This window comes from Castor canadensis, chromosome 2, assembly GCF_047511655.1.
Source record: "Castor canadensis chromosome 2, mCasCan1.hap1v2, whole genome shotgun sequence".
NCBI lineage: Eukaryota > Metazoa > Chordata > Mammalia > Rodentia > Castoridae > Castor > Castor canadensis.
In genome coordinates this window covers 186894602-186921676 of record NC_133387.1, presented here as the reverse complement: position 1 = coordinate 186921676, position 27075 = coordinate 186894602, and the positions used below count along the sequence as shown (strand labels likewise).

Genomic DNA, 27075 nt, shown 5'->3' with positions numbered 1-27075 from the left:
TATGGATTTGCAAGGTTAAGGGTACTGTAGGAATTTTAGACACTAGGCTTAAACTCCTGGGATCTGTAGGTTAGGTACAGCCACTCACTCCAATAGACAAAATAAAGAGATAAATAATGGAAGTCAGAGAAAGGCGGTTTATTGAGTGGCATAGGCATGCCAAGGGAACAGGAAAGAACATTTCAACCCATCTTCCCCATACAGACATTTATGTTAAGGTTAAATAGGAGGAAGAATTAAGGATTATTGGGGAGCTATACATAATTATTAAACAGTCCCAGTCCCAGTTGTGTTCTGGTGGTCACAGATGGCAGTGGTCCAGCAGCTCATTGTCTCAGGATTGGTCAGGTGGGGCCTCATTACATTGAGTCATTGCTACCTGGCAGGTAGTCTTCATCTCCTGTCCAGTCCTTTCTAGATTCCAATATGGCTGCAAAGTGACTGCAGGGGGAATGGCTCAGAGCAAAGGACATAGATACAAAAATGGAGATTGGGATGCCTGGCTATTATTCTGATTTTAGTTAATTTGTGGGCCTAGGAGTCAGTGCTTTTCAATAACAACAGCTTTTAAGTATCTGTTACAAGGGGACCTAGGGAGGAAAAAATATGCCTCCTGTGTTTTAGTTCAAAGCCTAGTATAAACCCTAATATAAATATTACATATATAATATTCATAATATATAATTACATGTAAATATATATTATGTATATATTGGCACGTATGTATATATACACACCCATAGTATTCTTCACTGAGTTGAGGGTAGAAACACGGCCTTCATCTTCAAAACAAAGCAGTTGGCTGACTATGGGGCCAATACTCAAGACACTGACCTTGTGAAAATTGTTATTTAACAAACCAGTTAAGCCAATAGAGCTGTCTTTGAAGTCTAGATGTTACCACATACTCAAGAAAGGATTTCAGAAAATGATTCAAAGGAAATCAGATCTTTATAAACAAAGGAATGCAATTTGGGATTTAGAGCACATTTTTCATTTGTTTTAAGTATGTTTGGATCATTTACAAATATCCATTCTCCCTTTTTCCCTTGCTGCATAACAGCAAATTATATTCCTTTAGTTATTCATCCCTAAGTTTGAAAGCAGGTGCAGGGCGCCTTAATTAATGCAGACAGCTACAACTACTAAAGTTTTGTACAATCACCTTATCCCCATAATGCACACTATTTACTATTACAGCTCCAATCTGTCATTCTCATACCTTCCATCATTGTATTTTGAATCTGAGTACTCTACATTTTCAGTCGTTCACCACTTCTTGTATGCATGTCATTCTATAAGAAGCTTTTGTCCAGTAGAAGACACAATTTTTCTTAGGAGACACAAGCATGCACAATCCACAGAGGTTTTTTTTTCAGGGTACTTTCTTGGAATCCATTGCAATTCACTAGACCAGTTGTTATCTATAATTCTTCATCACTGCCTCACAACGTTAGATTTCTCTCACTGCTCCCATCCAGCTTCTAATAATTCTATTCTTTTTTCACTTGCTACAGCTTGTCTTTTACAAAGCTTACAAATATTCACACCATATCGATGGTCTATAGACAGTATGCAAGTACATTTTCCTGACTGTTGCTTACAAGAGGTGTTTGTTTTGCCAGAGAGTGAAAAGTGAATGGAAAATGCAAGATTGAGATGAAGTGTTTAGCTACCAGCAGTTATCCTTTGGGAGGGAGACTGATACCAGAAATTTGCAAACAGACTGATTTAAATACCATATATCTTGTTATACTTGCCTTATAGTCTGTTAATTTTTTATTCTTTTATATACCACTGCCCTAATCTACTTTGTGTATTCCTTCTCATTTCCAGTTATAAAAGGGTAAGATTGAAACATTTTAATGAATAGGTTTATTTAAATCTTTAAATTATTCATGAAATAGTAGCAGGCATATCTTAAGACATTCTGTCTTGGTTCAAACTTTGGTTTTGACATTTGCTGGTTGGGTTAGTCATTCAAACTCTTTAAGCATCTGAAAGTGATTATATCAGTTGACTGCAGGTAACATTACATAGTGGTGGGAGTGATAGGGTTCTGGCATTGGGTTCAAATCATAGCTCCATCACTTATTTGCTATTTAATCTTGGCCAAATTTACTTAACATTCCAACGTCAGTTTGCTCTTCTGTAGTCCAAAGATCATGAGACCACCTACCTCATGTGATTGTTGCATGGAATGTGATATGAATGTAAGGTATTTTACATACTTCTTGGCATACCTTAAATGTTAAACACGTGATAACTGTTCATAGGAAAAACATAGCAGAGTTTAGACAGATAAACTAAAATTCAGATGTGCAAAACAACATAGTTTTTTAACTTTTCTGTGAGTGGTTTAATATTATTCCTGCTGTTGAGAAGGAAAAGGTAAAATTTTTTATCCCAGTTTAACTCATCTTCCTGTTTAAGAGGGTACCTTTCAGCCGCTTTCCCCATTTACAGGTAAATGGACAGTGTTGTAAGATTCCTTTTCCTGCCACCTACCCTTGATCCCTTCCTTCTTCTCTTTCCCAGTTGGAACCTGGGCACCCAGAGCAGCAGGCTGTTACTATTGACCATCAGGTCTGATGATGATTCTGCTTCTATTTAGCTTTTATTGATGCAGGTGACCTAAGGGGACCCAGCAGCATTCATCATAAATATGAATACAGTCATAGGAATAAGGGAAAATATTGAATCCTGGAAATACCTGGATGCTGTGTAAAAGAATTTTCAGAGAAGTAGATGTTGTTTTTTGAGGCAGGGTCTCGCTATGTAGCCCAAGTTGGCCTTGAACTTGAGATCCTCTTGTCTTCCCCTTCTAAAGTAGGAGCTTTTTACGATGAAAAAGAATTATGAGTGAAAAAATGATCAATAGAAATGTCAAACGATAGGCTAAGGTATTTTGCAGAAAGTGTAGCAGATGGCTGGCAGAGTGGTCAAGTGGTAGAGTGCTTTCCTAAATAAACATGAAGCTCTGAGTTCACACCCTAATACCACACACACAAAAAAAGTGTGGCAGGAAGATAAAGAGGCCAAAAAAAAGAGTGTAGCAGAAAGGTAAAGAGGCATAAAATTTAAAATTAAGATGCTTAAATAATAAATCTAGGAGAATTAATAGTGAACTATTGGAAATTCCAGAAGGGATTGTCAAGAAAATGGTAAGGAGGCAATCACCTAAGAAGTAGCAATATAGTATCTTTGAAACTAAGAACGTTAGCTTTTACTTTGAAAAGATACAACACAATAAGTGGAAAAAGTCCATAATGCCAAGTCATGTAACAGCAATATAAAGAAATGGTTTTATTGGAAGGGAGGGGAAAAGAGAAATGTACACTAGCAAGTATTAGGAACTTCTGTAGTTATAGAGAGCTGGAAAATAATGGAACTTAAAATTCTAAAGGAAAATGACTATCACCCTAGAATTCTAAAATCAACCAAATTATCCAACATGTATAGATGTAACATAAACATAGTTTTAGATATGCAAGATGTAAAAATTAAAATTAGTTTTCCCTCTCTTATAAGGTTTTTGGAGGACATTCTTGAACCTATCATGCACAGAACTCAGGAAATTAGTGATCTTTCCCAGGCAGTAGTCAAGTTGGTAGCTGAGCTACAGGTAGAAAGCATCCATTCCCAATTGGAAGAGAAGGATGAAGGGCTCCTGTAAAGAATTCTGAAGGGATAAAGAGAAACTTGACACATTTATTGGTAGTCTGATATTAGAATAAAATTGCAAGAATTTTGATGTGTCCGATGGATGATGTGAACAAAATTAAGGTAAATACATAGAAATTTAAACATATGGAAAAAGATAGTTATTAATTTCAGTAAAATAAAATGTTGCTTCAGTAAAACAACTTTTGGGGGGAAGAAGGGAAGGTGTACTACTTGGTTCAACAGGAAGAAAAGTTAGCAATACAAACATATTAATTAAAAAACTCTTGTATCAAATTATATTGGGAAACTAGTAAGGAAAATGAACTGTAAATGTTATGTAGGAGAACGAAATCTACTGCCAGCCCAGGAAGTTGATAGGAAAATGTCAAAATGCAGAAACCAAAAAACATTTTTGTTGACTTACCTACGATTCTCTCTTCCCCTTTTCCTACAATAGAACATAGGGTAGTGACATGCTTAGCAAAAAACTCTATTCCCTTTCTTTTCTTGTTTATAAGGGCAATCATCTTACATTACTCAGGCCAGCGATGCATGATCATTAGTCATTGGGTAGGGCTTCTTGGAAGCTCTGTCAGCAGTGGGCAGATGCACTTGGAATGTGCCTTTGCTTCTTGCTTTTTGCCCTTTGTTTTCTTTCCTGGAACACAGTTGAATTGCTAGAAGTAGAGCATCTATCTTGAGACACTAAGGTTGCAAGCATGAGAAAGAAAGTCACGTGCTAAGACAGCTGAGTAGAAAAATTGGTTTCAGTTGGGTCCTTGATAGCATCATGGGGAGATGCTGTGCCACCATGTCTTGCCTCTGGGCTTCTTTCACCTGAGAAAAATAATTTCATTATTTGTTCAGAAAATCGAGGTGCATGTAGCTAAACAAGCTGTATAAGTTTAGTATTTCACTATTTACGCTATGATGTCCATGAGATCAGTGCATGGGGTGTGAAGGGTTTCACAGAAAAAGAAGAATTGAAGCAGAACAAAAGTTTTATTTACTTTCCAAGAGAGGAAAAGGACTGATACTAAGAGGTATTGACCTTGAATGAGGTTAGAGATAGGGTTTATAAGCATTTAAAATGTAGAAGGAATATACTGTTGATGGCTTGTTTTTTGCTTCAGCTTGCTGTTCCAGGAAGTGGCTGGGGTTGTCAATTTTTCTTTTTAAAATTAAAAAAAAAGTTATCATATTATTGTTGTACTGAAAGTACATTGTGACATTTATAAAAGTTCTTACAACGTATTGTAGTTGAATTCACCCCTCCATCATTCTTCTTTATTCCCCCTCCCCCCATTCCTGGAATAGTTTCAACAGGTCTCATTTTTCCATTTACATACATTAATATGTAATATTTCCATCACATTCACCCTCTTACACTGTTTCCTGATATCTTCCCCTTTTCACTGATTCCAACCCTCAAGACAGGACCTGTTTTGCCTTCCTATTCTCTATTTTTGAAAAAAAAGACATTTTTCTTTGTTTAAGATAGCTATCCAGGGTGTTTCATTGTGACATTTCCATGTATATATGCATTATAACCTGAATTGTTTCATCCCCTCTGCTTTACTCCTTTCTACCTTAGTTCCCTTCTTTGGTGATTTCAACAGGTTTAAAGATTCTATCTTCATTCTTGCATAGAAAGTACCATCAACCATGTTCGTCTCTTAGCTTCCTTTATGCTCCCTCTTGGGGTGGTCAGTTTCTCAATGTTTTGCCAGGGTGGTTACTTGTTAGCTTGTCCAATATTTTCTATGATATTATGAAGGCAAAAATATTGTCAACAAGATGCAAGTAAGGTTCTGCTTGAGTTCGGAGAAGCAGTTTATGCAAAACAAAATAAAACAGCCTTAATGTCAGACATGATGGAGTCCCTTACAAAATGGAGTAGATTAGTCTAATTTGAGTTGAGGCCTTATATGTCCTCCCTCAGACTTAGGGGGACCAATTCTTTTGTAGATTACCCAAAGTGACCCCATTTTATGGAAGGTGAGGGAGGAAGATTCATCTAATGTAATTTTTCTTCTCCTGTTGGATAGGGTCATAGAATTGTCCTTGAGTTATTAAGGATGTTGCTATGGGATGAGGACTAGAATTGGACATTTTGAAGACTAAGTTGGTTTTAGGGGTATATAAGCTCTTTATAAATTGGGTCATACAGTTTTGGAGAAATGTGATTAAGAAACACATGATAATAGGGTTCAAAAATGAGAAAACACACAATGGCAGCCAAGGATCCTAGAAAGGGAGTTAGCTAAGAAAATCAGGACCAGATGTTTAGTTTTTTATTAAACCAATTTCATCCATATCGGAGGCTTTTTCTCCCCCTTTTTATTTATTGGCCTGTTCTAGTAGCTCATCTAGGTTAGTTTGTATAATTTTAAACTGATTTACATAAAAGCAAGATCTTTCTTTTAGCATGGTACATGTGTTTCCCTATGCAGTAGTTAGGAGATCAGGAGCTCTTCTGTTTTGGAGGACATCGCCTGCTAAAGAGTCTAGTTGTATGGGTGGGTTATCGGAGACAATAGAAGAGTCAGACTTGGTGGCTGGATATTCAAATGACGAGGGAGAAGGAACCTTAAGCTTAGATAGATGAATCCAAGAAGATAGCCCCAAAAGTTTTGCAGCTATGGGGTGGTTAACATAACCTGGAAGGGGCTTTTCCAGGTGTTTTGAGAGGTTTTGTTTGTCCAGGGAAGTCTTTTAGAAGAATCCAGTCTCCAGGTTGTAAAGCAGGTGTTTTAAGAGTACAGTCTACAGGTTGAGGAAGAGTTTTATCAGTATGTTTCCTGAGAAGTCAGTGGGTTAGTTTAATAGCAGATAAATAAGAAACTAAGGGAGGAGGGTCCCAGGAATTTAGGGTGCAAGGAGTAGGAGTGCTTGTAAATGAGTTTAAAGGGAACTGAGGAAAAAGAGGAGTCCTAGGTGGTGACATGAAGACAAAGGAGAGCAAGAGGGAGGAGCTCTATTCTAACTTTGGTGGAATTTCAAAGAGAGTTTAGTGAGTTGTCTGTTGAGAGAGGAATGGACATTTTTATTTTGTTGTTCTTCCTGAGATCTGAGGTTGCCAAGTAGAGTGGAGTTAATAAGTAATCCCAAAGCTTGTGCATGTGCTAAGTTATTTCAAAAATAAAGGCTGGCCTGTTGTCCCTCTGTAAACAGGAAGCCCAAATCTAGGAGCAATAGATTGTAATAAGACTTAGATAACTTTTGAAGCCCTTTTCGATGTAGTAGGGAAGGCCTCCATCCAATGGGTGTGGATAGACAGGATAGACTCCAGTCTGCTCTTTCCTTTTAAATTTATTTATTTATTTTATTTTAGCCTCTCTTTGTTTTCCATCTATATTGTTGAAAAATTTAAAAGGTATATCAATCAGTTCTGAAATGGGGGTGCTGGTCCCTTACCAGAATTTGGAATTGTGCCAAATGTCAGGGGCTGCCTGGGAGATAAAGTTCATGGCCAGAATAGATTTTCCTTTTAGAGTTAATGTCTAAATTAGTGAAAGAGTGGAAGTTGTCAGAGAATTGGGAAAGGGCAGGATTTTCATCTATAGCCTGGTCTCTCTGATGGTGGCTCTTTTCATTCCCTCTATGAGACATGTCAACAATGCCATCTTAGAGTTCCTGGTAGTCCCAGTTGGGGTCTTTATCAAGCACTGCATTTGCTCAAGAGTGTATTTATATTCTGGTGGCAATTTAAGTCATACACACATTCTCTAGCTTTTCTTTGAGTCTAATTTCTTCTTCCTTTTTTTTTTCTCAATTTAGGCAAGTTGTTAGAAGGACATGAACATCTCACTAAATCATAAGGAAACTTTTGTTTAGGCAGTGGCAGTAGAGATAAGTTGCAAAATAGTGTTAAAATTAAGACAGTTATTTTCAGACCAAACCTCTTGGTCAAGCAACTTGGATTGTGGCCAGGCAATTTTACAGTAGAAGATTAAAGTCTTTTGTTTTAGGTCATTCAGGCCCATTGGTTTTTAGGTGGAGTCAGTTGAGTATTGCCCCTAAAGACAACAAGACGGAAGCAGAGATGACCAAGTTTGGGAGGAGATGACACTTTCTTCCCAGAGTTCAGAGGAATTATCCCTCTCAGAACTGCCCAGAGTACCTTCTTGGATTTTGGTGTTCCGAAAGCCACTAAAAGAGTTCCAAATTAAGAGGTTTGACAAGTAAGCGTCCTTACCTTGAACAGATCTTGCCTAAAGGATGACAGATCCAACCTTGGAGTTTTTAAGCCAAGAAAACTGCCATCATGTCCCAAGAAATGCTGTTTTCTCTAAATGCCAAAATCACAATAAGACTTGCCCAATCTTTGGAGGTTTGTCCTATAATTGAACTAGTAGAGTGGTGAAGTATTGGACCAGAATGCGATTAGGGCTGGGGTTTATAAGCATTTAAGATGTAGAAGGAACATACTGCTGACGTTTTGTTTTTTTAGTTCAGATAGCCATTCTAGGAAGTGACTGGGTTGGTTAGTTTTTCAGTGTCTTGCTAGAGTGGTTGCTTGTTAGCTTGTACAATCTTTTCTATGACATCACAAGATCAAATATGTAATCAACAAGATGCAAGTGAAGTTCTGCTTGAGTTCAGAAAAACAGTTTTGGTTAAACAAAACAGCTTTTCTGCCAGACAATATGGAGTCCTTTATAAAGTGAGTAGGATAGGCTAATTTGAGTTGGAGCCTTACAAATAGTTTTTTTTTTTTAAGTTAAAATAATTCAAAGTGTCTGCATCTGAGGGAATGGACAGTATGGTTGAAATTGCTGTTTTTTGATACAGTTGAGGCCATTGTTAACTCAATTTGATGTTTTGGATGATGTGTATATATTCACTTAATAAAATATAGATTAATAAAAAAAATCCCTGTGTGTGGTACTTTAATACCTTCCTATTTCACCCGAATAAAATATGGACTCCTTTAATAAATTCTTCATGATATGACTGGTCCTGGCCACCTACCTTCCTGCCCCTTTTGTCACTGTGATTCTCTGGCTATTAATTCCAGCCACAGTGCTTTCTTTTGGTTTTGAGAACACCTTTTTCAGTACAATTGCATGTGAATTTTCAGTCAGGGTCTTAGCAGGAAACAAATGGAGGCTCAGCTCTGCCTTGGTGAGTTTAACAAAGGGCAGGGTTTAAGAAAACCTGTAAGGGGTGATGCAGTATTTGTGGGTGGGGGAGAAGGAGGGGTTGCAATGGCAGGGAGCCATCTGTCCCTAGGCCTGAGGGACCAAAGTAAGTAGCTGTGTAGAGAAGGTCCCTTGATAGGAATTGTGGCCTTTGGGAGAACAAAGATGGTAACTAGTATGTGTTGATGAGACTGCAAGGCTCACTCTTAGCTACAATGACTCTATAATGACTCAGGTACTTGTTATAGGAAAGTATCCTACCTGTCTAATTGTAATTGTATCTGAAGTCCTGCTTCCCTTACAGAAAAGACTGTGCTCTTCCTGGCTACTTCATAGTGGTTACATGGATCAGGGTCTTACACAGCAGAAGTCTTCTCCATCCAGGTACTGGCAAAGATCAGTGCTTGAGGAAAACATGTTCGATGAATTTAAAAGTGGTTCAAATTAACTACAGGGCATAGGTTGGGAAGAAAAAGAAATTGGGACAAGAAGGAGTCTGATAAACTATAAGAAAATGGAAGAAACAGGACACCGTGCCCGGGACATAGCAGGTATTCTATCCATTTTTGTTTATTGGTTTTGTGACTGAATTCAAAATTTCTGGGAGGTGTAATGAGATTGAGAGCATAGGAAACACAGGGGATTAGAGGCTGTAATACAAAGTGGAAAGTGTCAGTCCTCCTGACCTGAAATATTTTGGGTAATGATACTGTTTTCCATCTTCAAGACCCAGCTGGTTCACATGGGAAGGAGAGTGGCATTTGAAAACACATGTAGGCATTTTAGGAACCATGATTTTTTTTTTTTTTACAATGTCCTGAACTATCTATCCCTTGTTTTCCCAAACATTCTAGAGTCTGTCTTGCACTAAGTGTACTAGGGATATTCAAGGCAAGATAGAGCATTCAAGATCCTACTCGAGTCGTTTAAAATGCAGTAGGAGGCACAAGATGCAATAGGCTTAACTCTGCCCATTTCATTCATATTTATCTCTCAGGTTAAAAAGTTATGGTTAAACTGAAGGAATATTAACATCTTTCCCAATTGAAGAAGAAACCTCCCTACCCAAATATATCACCAGGCAATTTCAGGCTGTGTTCTGGCCTGAGATCAATTAAATTGTGAGAGATCTTACTAAGTGGAGAAAGTACTATTTTTTAACCTTGTGAAATCCTGACATTGTAAAAATAATTCATACAATTAACCCTAATTGAAGTGCAGGCAATATTTTATGAATCATTTGAAAACAAAACGCCATACAAGGCAAGGAGCTGCACAGTAAAAGGTCCCTTCTGTATGTGCAGTTCCCTCTGAAACATTTTTCTTCCCTCTGGATTGCTCCTTCTCTATCCCCACTTTTGCCTCCCTGAGCCCTCCTTTGTTATTTTTTATGTTATTTCTTCTGAGACATTTTCTCTGAAACTCCACTTCTGGGGCAGGTGACTCCTGGGTAACACATTATCCCATACCATCCTGGGCTTAGTGTCTTCTGAGAATAACCTGCTGAATAACAGCAGAATAACCTGCTGTTATTCTGATGGCCTGCCTTTGAAGTGACTTAAGTGCTCCAGTCTTGCAACTTTCAATATTCTTCATTAATTATGTACTTTTGGCCGTTTGGCCATAATATTATATAGAGAGGTTCTTTTTTGTCCAAGTCTATTTGGGGTTTTAAATGCTTCATTTACCTGGATGTCCACATCTTTCTCAAGATTTGGGAAATTTTCTGCTAACACTTCACTTTAGCTAGTACCCCTGCTCCTTCATCTATACCAGTTACTTATACTTTGGTCTTTTAATGGAGTCCCATATGTCTTATGTATGCTATTCATAATTTCTTCTTTTTATTACTGTCTGAGTGTGATAATTCATTAACTTTATCTTCAAGCTCTGATATTGTTTCTTCCACTTGATCTAGTCTATTGGCAAGACATTCAACTGAGTTTTTATTGAACTTATCATTTCCAAGGTTTGTGTTTGATTCTTTTTCAGACCCTATTTCTTTGTTGAATTGTTGCTTTATATCCTGGATTGTCTTCCTTAATTCATTCAACTGTTTATTTGTATCCTCTTTGAATTTCCTGATCATTTTTAAAATCAATCTTTTTAATTCTTTGGCAACCATTTTATTCACTTTGATACTGTTGGATTCAGTTTCTAAAGAATTATAAACTTTTGGAAGAGTCATGTTGACTTTTTCCATATTTCTTGAATTTCTATGTTGAAATTTGTGCATATCTGCTTTTATGTGAAGGTCTTCTTAATGAACAGCCTTTTCTTGAGTGCTTCATTACTAGTACCATTCAGAGAAAACAAACCACAGTAACTATAACACAAAAACAAACATGGTTGCATGGCTCAAACATGAGGCCCTGAGTTCAAACCTCAAAAAAAAGTTTAAAAATGAACCAGATATAGAAATATAATAAGAGCTAATTACACATATCAGTTATACCACAATAACAGTAGAAAAGAAAGGGGCAAAAATAATACAGAATAAGCTGAAAAGTTAAAAATTAATAAGGGCACAACTGATCAATGAAATAATTCAAAGGGGATAGGAAGAGAAGAAAGAAGAAACAAGGTTTAAAAAAGGAAGAAAGAAAAGAAAATGAGAACGAGGAAAAGAATCAGAAAAATCCAATTAAAGGCTAATAAAACAAGTAAATAAAGTTAGATAAAATAGAAAAAATTAGAAGAAAGGAAAAATAAAGAAATAGAAAAGTAAATAAAAAATTTCATCCTACCTGAGTTACTTGGATTGGAAAAGCTTCTTTCTGGCTCCTCTAATACTGGCATCCATCAAGTGTGTGGGGAGTAGTGGGTGGCAGCTGAGGTCTATTTTTACTCCTGTCGGCTTCCACTAGAGAAGTTGGTGCTGTGTGTAGTCTGAATTCTGCCATGAATTTTCCTGCTGGGGCAATTAAGTGTTATGTTTTCCATGGCAGGGCTATATTCATTCCACAGTCTATTTATGGCAATCACTAGTCCATACAAACTTTCATAGTATGTAGATTGGACAGGCACTCACTTTCTCCAGAAGTCCTAAGTCTGTGAACCCTGGGACATGGAAAATGTCTGGGCTGCAGCATATCCCTGAATGCCTCAGTGTGGGGGAAGCAGACAACCAAGTTCTGCACTGGAGGTAGGGAGTCACAGGAACTGAGCAATTTCCCAATCTTGGTCTTGGTGTTCTCAGACCCTGCTCCTACAGAAAACCACATGCAACCTGTCTCACTCCTCTCAGAGGGCAGGGCCACTGACCACTGTGCCCTTCATAGCCCATACTCCCTGCTGCTTAAATTTCTCAGCAGATTTGTGACAGACCCTCCCCTTCTCCCCCATTGTCTCCCATGAAGTCACTGTAGCAAGGCATCCCCAGGGACCCAGAATTGTGATTGTTCTTTGTTTTCTGCTCCACAGAGTAGTTTAGACACCACCAATAGACTCCTTCTTAAGATGGCTTTTGGTCATATCACTCTTGAAAATAGTGAGTGTTTGTAACGGATTTCTTCTGTAAAGCTAGCTTGCTGTGGAGTCACTTTCAGACCACTGAATTTAAACCACTAAGAACTGTAGATTTCTCCTGCAGCCAAAACTGCTGATTTGTTATCACTGGGCTGCCAGTACTCTCTGGGTTTACCTATCTTTGTGTCATCCAGTGTTAGAGTGGCAGACTGCTTTATAGTTTTCTGTGAGTTGCCTTTCTCCTTTTCTATACTTGAGCTTTTCTGTAACATCTTTCTTGATTGCTGGAATTTGTTCTCTCTCTCTTTTTCTATTCTGTTGTAGTCATGCTCTGACTCTTTTCACTTATGGAGTCATGTAAATAATTCTCCTGCCATCTTGCCCCAGAAGTTCTTATGAGCATTTTAGTTTTTGCTTTTTCATGTTTCTCTTTTTTCAGTGTCATTATGAATCATCGATTATATACATTATATATTTTAATCATCTGTAGGTATTATTCTTTTTGTTACTGAAATTCTTCCATCTGTGGCCAATGAATTATCTCCTGTGTGCTATGATATGACTCCACTTGTGCTTATAATTTGCTTTCTGGCAGAAAAATTTCTACATGTTATGGGATTTTTCTCCTATTTTCCTAGTTTGTTACTAGTCCCCCCTTCCTTCCAGCCTTTAAAGACTTTTTGTTCAGTTTTACCAAATTTTGTTTTAAATTAGGCATTGGCAAAGTATGGCCTAGAGGCCAAATATTTCTTCCACATTTTTTTAGCACCCAAGATCTCAGAATGGTTTCTGAATTTTTTAAAAAATTGGGAAAATATCAGGAAAGTAATATTTTCTAGCGTGTATAAATTATATGAAATTCAAGTTTCAGTGTCCATTAGTAAAATTTTATGTAAACAAAACTATTCTCATTTCTTTACATTTTGTCTTCAGCTGCTTTTGTCCTACACTGCAGAGTTGAACAGTTGTGACAAAGGCTGTATAGACTGCAAATTCTAAAATATATATTATCTATACATTTACAGAAAAAAAAGTTAGATAACTCCTGTTTTAGAACACCATGACAATCATATTTTTCTCTTTTATGCTTTCTGTTACTTTAGCCACAAGTAAGTAATAAAAATCATGACTCAGAGTTGCCAAAAGAATAAGAATATTTATTATCACACACAAACAAGCTACAGACATGGTGTGGTCATCCTTTAAGTTTGATTTTCTTGGCTTTGCATCCCATCTCAGTTGTCATTGTCTTTCCTGCCAAGGTGGATTCTTTTAAATTTGATTCTCTTGGTTCCTAAAATGAATAAAACTTTATTGACAGAACACACGGACAGTACAACCAATTGGTGGAGATTGGTTCCTACTTATTTTATGTATTTGTGCTTTAGCAAATATAGTTTAAGAACATGTCAATCTGATTTCCAACAACATAATCAGGTGGATGGAGCATATTGGCATCATATGCAATGGTCATGTCCCAGGCATCGATGACACCCACATTGAGGTCTTTGAAAATGTCCTTCATGATAAGATATTGGATGTAACCATGGAAGTTTGTAAACCTCTCTATATCTGTGTTCAATGTCTCCCTGACATTTTCTGTCTTAATGATTACTTTGGTGTCTGGGCTTCTTAGGAACAGTCGTTCAATGGCCTTTCGGATATTGATGGCTCTGCGAATGAACATGTTGATGGGGAAGGGTCTGAAGTGCTGGCCGAAGGTAATGACGATGGCTGTGTTTCTGTCGCCTAATATCCGGTCAATTTCCCGAGCAATATAACCATCATCTATCACAGAGTAGAACTGAACAGTGAGAAAAGGATAGCTATGTTTTTTCCATTGAATCTGAGTATGTCTTGAAGCATCCATTAGCAAATATTTCTTAAAATATCCAGTTCCATGAAGATCAAAAAATTTCAGTGCTGATAAAAAAAAACCAGATCTTTAACTAGAAGATAATGATTAATATATTTAAAAAGAATATCTTATTTATAATACTCAGAGTGTGTTTTTTTGGGGGGGCATTCTACCCTATAGGGTAGATTACCATTTCATATGTGTGAAGTGTCAATCAAAATATAAAGATTTCATTGGAATTTATAAGGAGGGATAACATTTCTTATGAAAGAGGGATCAAAATCATTTCAAATTAGAAGACTCAAATATAGAAGGCTAAATGATGTAAACAACAAAACAGTGCAAGTGAGAGAACAGAGATCTCATTAAAAGTACTTGAAAATCAGCCTGAATTCTAAGATTATAAAATAGCTACATACTTTTCATAACTTTGGGTAAGTACTCAATCCACTGGCGCAGGGTAGAGTCTCCCAGGAGGTAAATGAGTTTTCCTTTCAAGCATCCATTTATCTTATTTGTATCCAACTGAATCTGTCTGCAAGATGTTGTTATCCATTTTCGTTGTAAAGTATAGCCACCAGGTACAGGAATCTCCATTCCAATTTGGCATTTTTCTTTTATGTTTTCACTCTCTGGTAACAGTGATACTTATGGTAAGTAGTTTTAATGGCAGAAGTTAAGTACCTAGCCTTCTTTCTTTGTCCTTCTTGATCTTTTTCTCTCTTCCTCTAACCCCTGTTTCTTCAGTTCCATCCTAGTACTATTTTTTGATCACCAGTTTTGTTTTAAGCACTCCTACTCATTCTTTTGAGAGATTTTGAGTCATCTTAACTCCTCCCTGTTCGTTTTCTCCCAAATTTAGTCATAAACTAAATCTCAGTGTTTTACCTTTTGCCATCTTTACTGATTCTGTGGTGATTTAATTCTCTAATCTGAAGGATGTTAGTAGTCTGCCAGTTGGTGTCCTCATTATCACTTATGATTATTCCATCAATGAAAGAATAATCTTAATTTTTCTATGATTAAAAAATGGCTTAAAACATATGTGTACATTAAAAAAACGTTAGTATGAAATACTTAGCTTGACTTAATATTTTAATAGGATTTTGCTCAAAATGATATGTAGCATCCAACACAAGCCAACATTCTGAGACATTAAGTTCTACTAAAATTATAGGATCGGTCATGGTCTGCTTTCCAAGATATCTGATGTAGCAAAGCACCAAATATTTTTCCATGGCATAGCAAAGATCATCAGATTTCTCACATCAGGTTTCCTTGCCAGTTTCTACCACTTCCAATCCAACACCTCATATTTTAGAGGCTTTTTCCCAGTGCTGGGGACACGGCCTTGGGCCTTGGGCATGCCAAGCACATGCTCTACCACTGAACTGCATCCAAGTCTTCATATTTTTGTTACATAGCATTTCTGTACTAGTACTACTTCCTGTATTAGATAAGAAACAAGTTTGAATGCTGTAAGAAAGACCAAGCTAACAATTTAAAAATAAAATTATTTCTTCCTTCAGTTCCAGAGTGAGCAGGCTAAGGTTAATATGGTGTTACATGGTGTTAGGGACTTTAGTTCCTTCCATATAATTGTTCTGATGTTCTTAACATGTGGCTTCCATCTCACAGTCTAATACAGCTTTCCTTTCTCACATTTTACTTATAGTTCACTAGTAAGTAGGGGAGAAATGGAAGAAGAAGGCAAGTTGTTTTGCTTTTAAAGGCATGACCTAGACGTTTTCTATATCCCTTCTATTCATGCTCCTAGAAAAAATTTATTCATGGAAAAATAAGTAGCCACAAGGAAAGGTGGCTATGGTTTCAGCTAAAATAATGGTTTCTATTACTAAAGAGAAAGGAGGGAATGGGTACTGGGGGATTTCCAGCAATTTCTGCTTTACCTTCCTTGCTTAGTTCCTTATCGTCCTTGCAGTCTCTGGTTACCTATGTCCACAGAAAAGTGCATCGCTGCATAGTGGTACTATGCAGTTGACCTTTTTGTGTCTATGGGTTCTGCATCCATGGATTCAACCAACCATGCGTGAAAAGTATCCAGGAAAGTTTTCTTCTGTATTGAACATGCACAAACTTTTTCTTATCATTATTCATGAAACAATATGTTAAAATAATTATTTACAAAACATTTACATTGTATTAGATATTACTAATCTACAGATCATTTAAATACATAGGATGTGCACAGGTTAATGAGAACACTTTGTAGCATTTTGTATAAGGGATGTGAGCATCTTCATATTTTAGTGTCTATGGTGGTTTCTGAAACCAATCCTGCATGGATACCATGGGGCAACTGTATTTGTAACCTGTGAATAAAGTGGCAAAATGGTGCTAGTGGTGAAATTTGAAAATGCATCAAATAGCTCTTAAATCCTGGTGATTTGGACTGATGAAGGGAGTTTTCGGAATCCTATGGTTGTGTTGAATTTCCAGTGTGACATTGCTGGGTTTCTGGGAGGCTTGATAGCATTGAATTATGAACAGTTGAATACCATAACTGTTGAAACTTGAGATCCATAGTTACTAAATATTCCCCGTCTTAATAATATACTGGCATATCTGAGAATATAGTCTTTAAGTTTATTATTATAAAGCATATATTCTATCAGAGTAGTTTTACATGAAAGGTATATAAAAGTAATTTCACTTTAATTTTAGAATAGATGTGATGTGTTGAATAATATATGGTTAATAATATAGGATTCTATCAGCTTTTTGATTAGTTTAGAGGTTGTGGTAGGCTACCACAAAATATGGTTCCTGAATATATTTCTTGAATGTATGAATGTGTTGCCTTCCATGGCAAAAAGAATTTTCCAGATATGACTAAGTATATGGACTTTGAGATGTTGAGATGAAGAGATTATCCTGGATTACATGTTTGGGGGAGGGAGCTGATCTAATCTCATTAATTTCCCCCAGAGAGCAACAGGAAGGCAGAAGTAGGGACCAGAAAGATGTAACATGAGTATTTGACCCACTATTGTGGTTTTGGAGATGGAGGAAGGGATCTAACAAGAATGTGGGTAGCCTTTAAAAACTGAAAAAGACAAAAAACCAGATTCTTCTCTAGAGTCTCCATAGCCCTACTATACCTCAATTGATGTCCATGAGACTGAGGTTGGGCTTCTGAACTATGAAACTAAGATCCTACATGTTTCTTGTTTTAAGCCACTTTGTTATAGTATCAATAAGACAGTAATGCAGAGAAAACTGACATCTTTTCAACATGAGGGTAGCCCATTCAGAAACAGTATCTTTTCTTCTATTTATGTATTTTATTTTATGTCCCATAGTAACATTTTAAATTGTCTTTCTGTAGTTCATGCTAATTTTATTTCATTTGAATTCATTTTTTTATTGCATGAAATGGATCATACCACTTTCTTCCTGTATTGGTCTCTATGGCTTTTAAAACTTTACCATATTAACACTGAAATCCTCATCATGACACTTGAGAACCTATATAATTTAGTTTTTAGCTTCTCTTTCTACCTTCATCCTTTGCTACATTCTACCATATTCTTATCTCATTGGTCTATTGAACAAGGTCCATGATGATTTTTCTTTGTGTCTAGAGTTATCACATTAAAAAACATAGAATAGCACACTACATTTGAATTACTTTTAGCAAAGAATACTTTTTTAGTGTATATCTTATTTAATATCTTTTCTTTATCTCAATGTGTACATACACAGGCAATTAGAAATTACATTTTTATTTGCTTAAATCTGGCAACTCTACCCATGATCTTTATGAGATTTCTCTTTTACCTCATTTTCTGATTATAAATATCTTTTAGGGCTCAGTCAACTACTAACTTGAACATAAGTCCTTCTGCATTTTGCTTTCTATAGAATTGGTAGATTGAATATTTTTTAGATCACAAACTGAGCAGTTTTTCTCCAATTTCCCAGAATGCCTCATATCTATTGGACCCTCAAGCAACATTTGCTGAATAAATGAATAAATATTGACAGTTAATCATTATCTTAGTTTACCAACAACATAGGCTTTATAGAAAGTTATTATAAAGCTAAGCTAGTATAAATATTATTCTTTTATATGTAACATTACTTTATATTTGACATTAAAACATTTATTAAGATGGGAATGCCATATAAAATTGGTAAGTGTGTCAACTAAAAGTTGGTGGTTATGCTAACAGTGAATTCAGAAACCAGATCCACAATGTTGAAGCTGTGGGTATCCATTATATATTTATACAGCACTTCAAACTCTAGGGTATGAATTCTTAGGTTTAAATATGAATATAAGATATCAATACTTTCTCCTTTTGGATAAATCAAGATAAATATGTTATAATGAGACTTTGAGATCATTTTCTTGAATTGATTTCTCTCTCTAATGTTCCAGCATGTTTGATATCATAGATACCTACTAGGAAAATTTACAATTAATAGAGTTAACACTAATAAACATTAATCTTCATAAGACATGGGCTAAGCAGCATCTATCACAGGACAGAAAAGACTTACTGTTACACTGGGAGACATGAATATGTTTAAAGTCTTTCATCATTTCAACTCCCACTTTGGACCTTCAAAAACACAAGACAATAAATTAGCTTCTCAGATGTTCACATAACACAGGTAACATGAATCACCTGCTTGTAAGTGAAGGATAATTTTTAATTTTTGTTAATGTACAACCATTATCTTGTAAATTTTAGATATATTGGGTATTATAAATAGATTAGAATTTTAGAAGACTTTGAACCCTACAGAGAGTTCTTGACGTCTAGGGCAGCTCTACTCACCTACTGCAGGCAGTCAGTGTGTCCTGATATTCAAAATATTTATCAAATCTGCAAATTCTCAATCTGCTCCTCATTACCTATGCAAGTTCATGTAATCACTTGAATTACTGTGAGCCTCTAAATGGTCAGCCTGTCTCAGTTTTATTCCTCCTAAATTCTTCAACACAATTGGAGATCACCCTTTCCAATTGAAAATGCAACTGCATTATTGCTTAAAGCCATATATTGCCTCCCATCACTTTCCTAAGGAGTTTAGGTTCCTCATGGTGGCACATAGACCTCTTACCATAGGATCCCTACGATCCCTACTTTTCTTTTTAATCTATGTTTCCTGCTATGTTCAACTTCATTTTTTTCCCCAGACACTTTCTTTCTGACAATTGTAAATTTAAAGAAAGAAGGTGATCATTTGCCTGGTCTGTCAAAGTGGATGACAGAAAGTAGTGTTCAATCTGATGCATTGGTAAATGGGCACTGCATTTCTTTCCTACAGTTGATGAAAAATGATTTGACTTTTCATGCTTAAAAGTTTTTACCCACCCCCATCCCTTTTATTTAACTCTTTTTAAAAACGTGTATATGTACGTGTGTGTAAGTGAAGGCAGGCAGGAAGAGGTTAAGGGGAGAATGGGGGCTCAGATACCAGGTGCAACCAATATAAGTGGTACCCAATTCTTTGGTATGGATGTCTCTTCAGGTCCAATATCATGAAAGTATAAGCATGTTGTCATCATTATTGGGATTTGGGCATAATCATTACTGGATTTAAGTTAGTGGGCAGAAAGAGATTTGGTAAGTTGTGCCATCAGAGATAAAACGGTAGGAACAGAAACCCAACTGTGCTTTACTTATTCAGAAGTGAGTCAGGGATTGTAGAGCAGGAGCCAACAGTTGGGTAACTAGGTATAAATCTAGAATACATGTTATTTTTCCATTTTTGGTGTTTACTCTTCCACTGAATATATTTTTTAAAAGCTTAAGGGAAAAATAATCTAAACTTGTCTTTGAAAATTGCTAAGAAAGGAATTGCTGGGAACCTAGCATTTTACTTTGTCACCATGTGTGTGTGTGTGTGTGTGTGTGAGTGTGTGTGTGTGTGTGTGCGCGCTGTGGGGGATAACTTTTGGCAGAATGGAAAAGGAAAAGGAAGTAGATGGAAGTTAGCAAATTAGCAAGGAACTGGTATGTGTTTTAGAGTATGTCTCAGAGTTCTGGAATTTGTGGTAACAGTTACCTTTTGCAATCATCAAAGTGACACATGAAGAGACCCTGATGGTTCATTCTAAGGAACGAAGGATTTCCCAGCTCAGTAGAGAATAGGGAGATAAGGAAGTAAGAATCTGTAAGCAGGAGGAGAAAGGCACGGCCACGTGTTTGATTGAGAAATATGCTGACACCTGTGTTGGAGGAAGGCCTGTTCAACCAGAGGCTTCCAGAAATTGCTAGGTCACAACTTGGGGAGGATGAAGGACTCCTCCACCAAGAACAGTGCATACTGAGGTATAGCTGATCATGAAATGAACTGGAGATTACCCATAGTAGTGAGATTTTTTAGAAAGATTATTTAGGCTACAACCTGAGGAGATGGATTAGAAGCAGGCGTGATTGAGGGAAGGAGAGCAGTTGGGAAGCTTTCACAATAATCTAGATGAGATGATGGTGATGAACTTGGATAGAGCACTAGACGTGCAGAGAAATGGATGAATAATGCAAAGAGATATTTAAGAGATAGAACCTACTGCATATGATAAGGGAGGTGAAGAAGCATGATGTTATGACACACTTATCAAAAAAATTTTTTTGGTGGAATATCTATGAACCATAGCTGAGTGGTTTTCTACAGAACACATTTTGTAAAACCTAGGTTTATAGTAAAATGCATGACTGAATCTGACAATAGCATTTCAGGAGAAGTATAGGCATGCATATTACAGTGTTCTAACATGTGCACCCCTCTTTTATTAAAAATTTAAATGAAAATACAAACTATGGAGTGAGTGGTGAATAGGGGTCCCCAGGAAGATGCCACATATCTGACCCAGAACCTTGACTAGAGGAAGCATCTGAGAGGGTTATGCTCAATACTGAGGTGAGTAATGGATCTTTACTGGGATTCCCTCACATTGTACTGAAAAAGATACTCACTTCTGGAAGAGGATGTTTTCTTTGACAGTAAGATATGAAACTTTTTGATTTCTGGTAGACACATGGGTTAGGGCATCACAGGGCATGTGTTGAGGCTTCGTGCAATAGAAGACTTCTTGGCCTCTACCATACAGATATTCACATAATTCAGAGTTTGAGTTTGGCACCAGGTGACATTTTGTGATAACTTGGGAGGTACCATTAATGAATTTACCCAGGAATGTAATTCTGTCATAGCCTTGGTTCCTTGCTCTCCAGAGAGCAGACACCCCTTCACTTGGGTGGATGAGTAGGACAGACAGGGATACCTGGCCCTCCCAGAACAGAGTGAAGGTGACAAGGTAGGTGCTGTTGTTGAAATCTGTCACCTTTCCTGAAGCTCCTGCTTTCAGGGCTGGGGAGGACATCCTGGCCCTCAGGAAGTCCCCACCATATTTCTTCCTGTGTCCCAGGTGGTCCCTAGCCTCCAGTAGGACATCCAACAAGTCCCCCCTGCAGTATGTGTCTTGAGGATTGAGGATGGTGGCTGTGCTGTGTTTGGTGCTGGTGGTGGTATTCACATGGGTGAAGGGTCTGGGTGGGATTAGCTGGTCTAGTTTCTTCGCGATCTCCCTGACTCGTAGCTCAGTCTCTGTTGGTGACTTGACTGGTGTTGTTGGTGTTTCAGGGCATGAGGATTTTGTAGAGGTATTCATGTGATGGAAGGAGATGGATATATTTAGAGCAGACCAAAGCTGTAATGACAAGAAAGGTCATCCTATGAAATGATCCTGTTCTCTGTCATTTTTACATATGATGAGTTTGAATACAAAAGAGATACAAGTAAAATCACAAGTAAGAATATGTATTATGTATGTATCTGGAAACCATTTTTTAAAACCTTAATTTGCATATTAGGGGATAAAAAATTTGATCAAAAACAATGATGCAATATGTACAATAATAATAGCCTGATAAAATTTTTTTCATTATACCTACCACCAACAGATGTTTGGATGCTTTTATTGCTTAATACACATATAACTAACTTGTAACTAGGAAAAATTGTTCAATTAGTTTTATGAGACATGAATACACTTTATACCAACACTTGATAAACACAATACAGGAAAAGTTAAGGCCATTTCCACTCATGAATGTGGCTTTTAGATTCTCTCTTTCTCTCCATAAATGTATATATATTTACAAACACAGATAGTTTAGACAGGTACAGGTGTGTGTGTGTGTGTGTGTGTGTATTTTCATCATTTTACATGGATGAATTCAGGATCACAAAGATGGTTACAGAGAGAAAAATCTCTTAGTGTAATTTATATTTTAATGGTAATGGATTAAAGACAAAAATCCCATTTTTCATTGTTTTCAAACTTATAGAAATGTATATAATTGAGATTGCAGTTGTCAAAAGGCATTCTTTGACATTAATGCCTTTTTGACCACTATATTTTTTTGAGATGTGTAGTCTCGTCTGGCCTCAAACTCATGAATTTTAAACTCTAAGTTCAAGTCTCAAAGCCCATAAAATGCTACATACTGACATTTGAATTACTTAAAACTATAAGTGAACCAGTCTGTAGTTAATATTGATTCAGATTAGTCACTTGCCACATCAAAAGTGCCAACCCAATTCTGAGGAGTAAAGCAGAACCAGTGTCCATAACATTATAGTCACAGTGTCAAGGATATAGTTAAAATTTACCCTGATGTGTGTGGTAGTGCCTACTTGTAACCTGTAATCCCAGCCCTTGGAGGCTGAGACAGTAATTCAAGGTTAGCTAGGGCTGCATAGTGAGACCCTCTCTCAAAATACCAAACACCAACCAAACCAACCAACACACAAAAACAAGGAAACAAACAAATGAAAAAAATAAAGCCCATTAAAAACAAACAAAAAAACACTGAAAACAAACTAACCAACAAACAAATAAAATTGCCCAGCATAGAGGGAATCAGAAAAATCTAGTTCCTTTCAAAGAAAAACAATTAATGAAGACCAACACTGAGCTAGACTAAATGTTAGAATGAGTAGATAATCACCTGTAAACAGCTTTTATAACTATGCTCAACAAGGTAAAGGAAACTGTGTAGTAATGAATCGAAAGATAAGAAATCTAGCAATTATAGAGAAATATTTAATAAGCAACTGAACAAATTCTACAACAGAGCAAAAACAGTGTTTAATATAAAAACAGACCTTGGTTCACTTTCTAAACTGCCTTCCTGCTTCTCAGTGTTCATCTACTAGTTCAGTTCTCAATTGTGTTGTTAGTTCAATTCTTAGTTGTGTTTAGACCCCGTGTGTGTGTGTGTGTGTGTGTGTGTGTGTGTGTGTGTGTGTGTATTTTACTAAACTTAGGTCTGTTTGATTTAAAAGTATCTGAAAAAGGTATAATTTTTTTCTACTAAAACTTTGGCTGATTATAACGTTAGCTTGTAATTCTGACTCACATTGCTTTTGTATGTAGTAATTTTTGCTAGGGTCGTCCAAATTATATTTTCTTAGAGATTGCTCCTTATATGGCATCTGATTTTATTGTTAGTTTGTTTCTTTAAATTCTATTTTCTTTATTTTTAACATTAATACTTTAAAATTTAGTGGAGCAAAATATTTAAGGAACTCAAGGATAGAACATATGAATGAGGAATGCTGTAAGACAAATTGACCTTTTAATTATAAAAACCACAGACAAGTTCTTATGAATACTCAGGGACTATTTTGCCCAAGTCCTACCTAAGGAATTTATTAAAGAGAATCAACTTCAAACAACCAAAATGATTGGAAAGTTTGATATAATGGTTTGCAGTAAGAATTACCTATTCACTTACAGAATTAAGTCTATATCATGCTTCTAAGGAATAGAATATACTCTGACAATGTAGATTCAATACAAATATAAACTTGGTTGGAGAGTGGAGTGAGAGATGAAAAGTTGAATTTTCTTGTTGACTGCTTCATTAAGTGAAGTAAAATGATTTTACTTCAAATCACTTAGCACTGAGTCAGAAATACTCCAGCAGGGGTGGAGGAGTGGCTATAGTGGTAGAGCGCCTGCCAAGTAAGTATGAGGCCCTGAGTTCAACCCCCAGCACCACCAAAACCCCCCCCCCCAAAAACCAAAAAACAAAAAAAACTCAGCAAAAAGAAATTTTTGGATTTTTTTCTGCCCATAAAATTTTAGTTCAAAAGTTAGTATCTTAGTTGAAGTGAAGCACTAGAGGGTTTGCAACTAGAATCAGGAAGAAGACAAGGATGCCCTTTGTTCCATTACTATTTAATATTGGGGTGGAGGTATTATTTAATGTAGTTAGACAAGAGAAAGCAATTAAAGACAATGGAATAAAATGGAAGAGTTAAAATAACTATTATTTTAGATGTAATGGTTATTTCTCTGGAAAAATTGCAATGTAGCAGTGGAACCATGACTACAAACTGTATATAGGATTTAGCAAGACAGCAAGTAATAAACCAATGTATAAAAATCTATAGCCAGGTGCCTGTGGCTCACACCTATAATCCTAACTTCTTGGGCAGCTGAAATCAGGAGGATCAAAGTTCAAGGCCAGTATGGGCAAACAGTGGGATCTTATCTCCAAAATAATGACTCCAAAAATGGACTGGAGGACTGTCTCAAGCAGTAGAGTGCCTGCTTTGCAAGTTCAAAGCTCTGAGTTCAAAACCCAGTCCCCCCAAATCTATAGCTTTCATGTAAATTTACTAAAACCAGAGACACGATAAATGTGGAATTGATGACCTGATGTATGATAGCAAAATAACATTAAACTACCTAGGTAGATGTTTCACGTGTCCGATATTTACATGAGGAAAATTCATAAAATACTACTTAAGATTAAAAACGAAGGAGGAAAACAACAATCTTGGTCAGAAAACATCATGAAGATACTGTTTTTCTTAAAGTTAACTTACACATTTAATGAAAAATATGCTCAGGATTTTCTGGACCTGATGGGTCAATTAGAAAGCTCACTTGAAATGACAAATAAGAAAGAATAGCTAAAAACATATGGGGGTTAAAAGCAGAAAGATGGTGGGTGTGGGTAGAATCTTTAGAATTAAAATAGGGTGGTAGTGATGCATGAATAAAAATACAATAGAACAGAATCAAAACTTAGAAACAGACATCATTGTCCATGAAATTTCAGTATGCTAAATTTAATATGCAAAATCAGAGGGGAGTAAGATTGACTTTTTTATTAAGAGATTAGTATAAGTGGACAGCCATTGGGAAAACTTAAATTAGATGAGTACCTCAAGTCATTTACAGAACAAACTCTATCTAGTTACATATAGACAATGGAACTGTATCAGTACACATATAAGAAAACACAAATGGATTCCTACATAATCCTGGAGTTGGAAAGTTTTTCTAATTATTAATTAATATCCAGAAACTATATGGGATACTGGGTTACTAAAAATAATGTTTGCCTGGAAAAGGAAATCAGAGGCAAAATAAACTGACAAGGCAAACTGGACTTAGATGGTTAAGGAGTAACCTGGTTTTAGTGACACATATTTAGTGACTTGGAAGTTGGTTACCTCATCAAAGGACATTTTGGGGGCATTTGGGTTATAGGATCCTGATTAGAATGGATTGAGGATAATAAGAATGGAGGAAATGGATAGTCAGTGTTCACAAGCCCTGTGAAGTGAGGTATAGCAGAGAAAAAAGCAGAGTTGGAGTGGGAGAGGAAAAGCAGGATTGTTAACGGGTTCTGGCAATACAGGTCCCACGGGTGCGGGCTTCAAGCTGAAGTGGAGAAAAATGTTCCTACTTTTGTGGAGTTTTGAGAAATTGTGAAAATTATCCAAGCAACTACTAAAAGAGATGTCAACACCAGCATTTTTTGAAGCATCATATTTGAGGACATGATGAGTGTCCTAGGAAAGACGACACAAGAGGGAGAATCACATGAGAAGGGAGTCCTTCTGCACTCATTACTTTATTTTTCATCTGTAATTTGCTCTGAGACTTCGTTCCTGCTGGTGAGCCATTTTCTTCTTTACCCATTCTTACAGACATACCACCAATCCCATTGTCTGCCTATGGGCTACTGTTTATCCACCTTTTAGTTAGGATTGTTGTTTCCTCCTTCTTGACCTTGACATGGGAATCAAAGCCCCTGCATAGTCTCTCCTTTCACTCTGTAGTTTCTCATTCATAACAGTTATCATAGTTGAACTTTGCACAATTTCAGTGAGAAGCAGAAACATTAATTCATCAGCATGTTTTTTTGGGAGTGAGGTCTAGGGAAATCTGATAGGACTATAAGCTTATGATCAATATGCCATCTAAAAATGCCCTTAAAGTTTGAAGCCAGGTGTTTGTGGCTCATGCCTATAATCCTATCTACTTGAGAGGCTAAGATAAGGAGAATCATGGTTTCAGGCCAGCCCCAGAAAATGTTTTTAAGACCCCATCTCAACCGATAGCTGGGCACAATAGCACATGTCTGTTATCCCATCTATGGGGACAGGAAGCTTAAAATAGAAGAATCATCAAAAAGAGAAACCCTATCTCCAAAATAACTAGAGCAAGAAGGGATGGAGATGTGGCTCAAGCCAGAGCACCTGTCTAGCAAGCATGAAGCCCTGAGATCAAACCTTAGTACCACCAAAAAATTTAAAAAAAGAAAGTTTAAATATATGTTGAATGAGCAATTTAAAAAACAGAATCTGTTTTTTTAGACCAACTCCACTATCCTGATGCTCACTCTAGTTTTCTGACTTTTAAGTGAATTTTATAATGTGTGAATTACAATATGTGGTCTGATTCATTTTTCCTTTCCTAGAAAATAGTGTATCTGGGTAAGTTTCAGCAATACTGAAAAAAAATCAAGCATGGTTACAATTGTACTTTTAGGAATTCTAGAGCCTCAACCTCCTTTTCATAGATATTTATGCTCATTCTGTTTATTCACTTATTATTTTTTTTAATATTGAGTGTTTACTCAATATGTGTCATGT

General features: G+C 36.5%; 1 protein-coding gene across 4 annotated transcripts; it reads right to left on the bottom strand.

Moving 5' to 3' along the window:
* Positions 1 to 13662: 13662 nt before the first annotated feature.
* On the bottom strand, positions 13663 to 25979 carry LOC109697443 (NXPE family member 1). Of its 4 annotated transcripts, XM_020181051.2 has the most exons (5): positions 25884 to 25979; positions 21090 to 21823; positions 18664 to 18725; positions 14556 to 14768; positions 13663 to 14201 (listed from the first exon to the last, which is right to left on the bottom strand). In XM_020181051.2, the coding sequence occupies exons 1-5, from the start codon at positions 25977 to 25979 to the stop codon at positions 13663 to 13665; spliced, it is 1644 nt and encodes a 547-aa protein (XP_020036640.2). The 4 variants fall into 4 exon arrangements, with proteins under 4 accessions (XP_020036640.2, XP_020036641.2, XP_020036642.2 ...); XM_020181052.2 differs by lacking the exon at positions 25884 to 25979 and having other exon boundaries at positions 14556 to 14783; positions 21090 to 21724; XM_020181053.2 differs by lacking the exon at positions 25884 to 25979 and having other exon boundaries at positions 14556 to 14764; positions 18651 to 18725; positions 21090 to 21685.
* Between the last annotated feature and the right edge of the window lie 1096 nt (positions 25980 to 27075).